Source organism: Eimeria maxima, genomic scaffold (assembly GCF_000499605.1).
Source record: "Eimeria maxima Weybridge genomic scaffold, Emw_scaff862, whole genome shotgun sequence".
Classification (NCBI taxonomy): Eukaryota; Apicomplexa; class Conoidasida; order Eucoccidiorida; family Eimeriidae; genus Eimeria; species Eimeria maxima.
This window is the reverse complement of record NW_013564010.1, coordinates 11,206-15,407: the sequence shown is the minus strand read 5'-3', so window position 1 is coordinate 15,407 and position 4,202 is coordinate 11,206. Positions and strand designations below refer to the sequence as shown.

General features: G+C 51.4%; 1 protein-coding gene across 1 annotated transcript in view; it reads right to left on the bottom strand.

Annotated features, from left to right (window-relative positions):
* Positions 1–164: 164 nt before the first annotated feature.
* EMWEY_00044600 (RAD2 endonuclease, putative) overlaps positions 165–4,202 on the bottom strand; it is a gene marked incomplete at both ends in the record, with an annotated part of 6,154 nt that continues 2,116 nt past the window's right edge. Inside the window, 6 exons of the mRNA XM_013479063.1 lie at positions 165–174; positions 421–493; positions 697–799; positions 1,015–2,777; positions 3,025–3,408; positions 3,512–3,704. Coding sequence (XP_013334517.1) covers positions 165–174; positions 421–493; positions 697–799; positions 1,015–2,777; positions 3,025–3,408; positions 3,512–3,704 — 2,526 coding nt within the window. The remainder of the gene's footprint in view (positions 175–420; positions 494–696; positions 800–1,014; positions 2,778–3,024; positions 3,409–3,511; positions 3,705–4,202) is intronic.

Sequence of the window (4,202 nt, the reverse complement as noted above, 5' to 3'; positions counted from 1 at the left end):
GTCACTTATTACTGAAAAAAACGTAAACCCTAAACCCTCGTAAACCCTAAACCCTAAACCCTAAACCCTAGGAGGCAATTGGGGGCACTAAACCCGCAATCGTCTGTATGAATAAATGTGAACGATAAACTAGAGAGGCCCCAAATACAATACAGTCACTATCGTCACTTATTACTGAAACAAACGTAAACCCTAAACCCTCGTAAACCCTAAACCCTAAACCCTAAACCCTAGGAGGCAATTGGGGACACGAAACACGAACTCTTCCGTATGAATAAACGCCACGGGATAAACTAGAGAGGCCCCAAATACAATACAGTCACTATCGTCACTTATTACTGAAAAAAACGTAAACCCTAAACCCTCGTAAACCCTAAACCCTAAACCCTAAACCCTAGGAGGCAATTGGGGACACCAAACCCGCAATCGTCTGTATGAATAAACGGGACAAATGATTCGCCAAATACAACACAATCACTATCATAACTTATTGCTGCACCAACGCAAACCCTAAACCCTAAACCCTCATAAACCCTCAAAAACACTAAACCCTAAACACTAGGCGGTGAGACCCAAGTCCTGAGTGAATGGTTTGCATGTTGGTTTGCTGCTGCTGCAGCTGCTGCGGCACATGTTGCAGTCTACGCATGCACCAATAAGTGTTTATTAGGGTTTAGGGTTTAGGGTTTGGCGCACCTGCATCAACAACTCCTGCTGCGCTCAACTTTGCTGCTGTTGCTTCTGCCTCTGCTGGTGCAACAACATAAGGAACGCCAAATGCTTCCAACAAAGCAGCAAGCTGCAGCAAGAGCAGCAGCAGCAGCAGCAACAAGAGTCACACCATGAAGAAGCAGCAGCAGCAACAACAACAACAGACCAACAAATTGCATACAATTCGCAACGCCAAAAGCAGCAGCAGCAGCAGCAACGCAACGTTGGGTGCAAATACCAAGAACAGCACCAACAACAACAGCAGCAGCAACAGCAGCAGCAGCAGCAGCAGCAGCAGCAGACCTGTGCCTTAGTCTCATCATCAGCAATATCTCCTCTAGCCTGAAGACGTCCGAGTTGATAAATTAAATCTTGGCGTTCGTCCTCTAGTGCGTCTCTAAACATTTGCTGCTGCTGCTGCTGCTGCTGCTGCTGTTGCTGCTGCTGTTGTTGTTTGTATATGTCGGTGCGGGTTACTCCTGCTGCAGGGGGAGGACGACGAGACGTTCCTGCTGCTGCTGCTGCTGCTGCTACTGCTGCTCTTGTTGCTTCGGATGCTGTTGCATTCCAATGCTGTTTCCGTGAACTTATCGGTGCTGTTGCTGCTGCTGCTGCTGCATCTGATTCTGCTGCTGCTGCTGCTTCGGCTTCTTCTTCTTCTGCTGCTGCTGCTGCTTCTTCTGCTGCTATTGCTGCCTCCTCTGCTGCTTGATGTAAATCTAATAAGGCTTCTATTTCTGCGCGTTCTGCTGCTGCTTCTGGGTCATCTTCATCAGCAGCAGCAGCAGGTACTGCTGCTGCAGCAGGTGCAGCAGCAGCAGCAGAAGGCTGCTGATGCCGCCGTCGTCTCTGCTGCTGCTGCTTCTGCTGCTGCTCCACGTGCTGCCGTAAAAAGGGAAAGACATTCAACCATAAACCCATGAAGTCGTCTTCTTCGCCATCCTGCTGCTGCTGCTGCTGCTGCTGCTGCTCTTGCTGCTGTGGCTGTTGCTGCTGCTGCTGCTCTCTCACTGCAGCAGAACTGGAAGAGCTACCACTAACAGACATGTCCTTTGACGCTGCAGGTGCTGCTGCTCCGGAGTCCTGCTGCTCCTGCTGCTCCTGCTGCTGCTGGTGCTGCTGCTGTTCTCTATCCCCCTTTACTGTCTGGGGCTCTGGCAGCGTCAGCTGCTGCATCTGCTGCTGCTGCTCCTGCTGCTGCTGCTGCTGCCGCTGCTGCTTTCTGGAGCTCTTGGGGGAGAACGGATTACTCTTAACCTTAATAAGACCCACTGATGCTGCTGCTTCTGCTGCTGGTGGTCCTGCTGCTGCTGCGTCTGCTGCCGCGAGGACGGGGGACCGCTGTGCCGCTGATTCCGTTGTTGCTGCTGCATCTGCTTCGTTGCCCTTTGCTGCTTCTGCTTGCGTGTCTATTGCTGCTGCTGCTGCTGCTGCTGCTGCTCGGCCTCGCATGCGGCGACGCTGCGGGGAAGACTTTATTTGTGCGCTAGCTGCTTCCGCTGGTTGTGTTGTTTCTTCTGCTGCTGCTCTTGCTGCTGCTGCTGCTGCTGCTCTTGCTGCTGCTGTTGCTGCTGCTGCGGAAGCAGCAGCTGCTGCTTGTTCTGGTGTCGCTGCTGCTTGCGCTGTTGGCCCTGCTGTTGGTGTTGCTGCTGTTGCTGCTGCTGCTGCTGTTGCTGCTGCACCACCACTCCCTAGGCCCCCCATATTAATTCGAAAGCCTCCAGCCCTTGGTCGCTGCGGCTGTTGCTGCTGCTGCTGCTGTTGCTGCTGTTGCTGCTGCTGCTGCTTCGGCGGTTCTTGACCTTGCTGTTTCTGTTCGGGTTCCTGCTGCTGCTGCAGTTGCTTCTGCTGCAGTTGCTGCTGCTCAGGTTCTATAGGCAGTATCGGTTTGTCAAGCTCGCAGTCCTCAAAGTCGTCATCGCTATCTGCTGCTGCTGTTGTTGCTGCTGCTGCTGCTGTTGCTGCTGCTGGGTCCGCTACAGCAGCAGGTTCTACCTCTGCTGTGTCTCCTTGAAGGAAATCCTTACCAAAGATTTCCTCATCAGGCAGCAACGCCAAATGCTTCTCTGAGCAGCAGCAGCAGCAACAGCAGCAGCAGCAGCAAAAGGCACAGCAGACGCAGCAACCAACAGTAGTAGATTCAGCAGCAACGGAAGAGCCATCTGCAGATAAGGCAGCAGCAGCAGCAGCAAATGGTGCAGACCAACAGCAACATATGCACTATCAGGAGCAGCACGACCATCAACAGCAGCAGCAGAACAAACAGCAGCAGCAGCAGCAGCAGCAGAAGCAGCAGCAAGAGCAGCAACTCACTTCTGCCGTCAGCCATTACATAGAACTCATCGTCATAACATTCCTCTTTCAGCTGCTTGCTGCTGCTGCTGCTGCTGCTGCCGAAGACGACCTGTAGCTGCTGCTGCCTCTCCTCAGCAGCAAGAGCAGCAGCAGCAGCACCAGACAGCAGCTCCGCGGGAGTAACAGCAGTTAGATCTATCTTAGAGTTGCAGCGCAGCAGCCGTTGCCGCTGCTCTTCTTGCTGCTGCTGCTGCTGCTGCTGCACTAAATCATTGAGAAATTTCCTCCTCCCTTGCCGGGGAACAAGGCCACATAACTCCATCCACGTTGTACCGCTGCTGCTGCTGCTGCTGCTGCTGTCGCTGCTGGCGTAGGGAGGGTTCGGCTGCCGTTGAGTTGGAGCTGCAGCCACACAAAGACTCCTCTAAACCCTAAACCCTAAACCCTAAACCCCAAGCCCTAAACCCTAAACCCTAAGAGCTGGAAGCAGAAGGTCTAGACTCACATCTCTCAGCCTTGAGGCCATCAGCTGTTTGTTGCTGCTGCTGCTGCTGCATGCGCCTGTGCTGCTCTAATTCTTGCGGCAGCTGCAGCATCGGCTGCTCCTGACGCCGCTGCTCCTCCTCCTCTGCCTGTTGCTGCTGCCTCCGCAGCTCCTGCTGTTCCTCAGCCATTCGTGCCTTTACATTATTTATCTCCTGAAACAGCAGCAGCAGCAGCAGCAGCAGCAGCAGCACAAGTGTCTCCTCGGCAGCAGGAGCAGCAAAAGGGCAAAGCGAATGTAAAAAGGGTGGAAAGAAGCAGCAAGAGGGATAAGAAGAAGAGCAAATGGAGTAAAAAAGGAAGAAAAAGAGTAAAAAAGAGGAAAAAAAGAGTAGAAAATCGGTACAAATGAATAAAGGAATAAAACAAGTATATAAAAGGATAAAAGAAGGTACAAAAAGGGATAAAAAGAAGGAAAAAGGGAAAAAAGGAGTTACCCTATTAGTCTGTATAGCCCTTATATATCCCTCTAATTGAACATTTGCAAAAACATTTGAATCGACGCCACATCTTATAGCTCGACGTCGCGACGCGGCGGACCAGTGGTCACGTATTTGTAATAAGACCTGAATATATATGTACGTTTTTTTTTGTTTATTTATTTACTCTGTAACTATTAGTCAACTTTTTTTTATTTATTAACTAAATTGTAT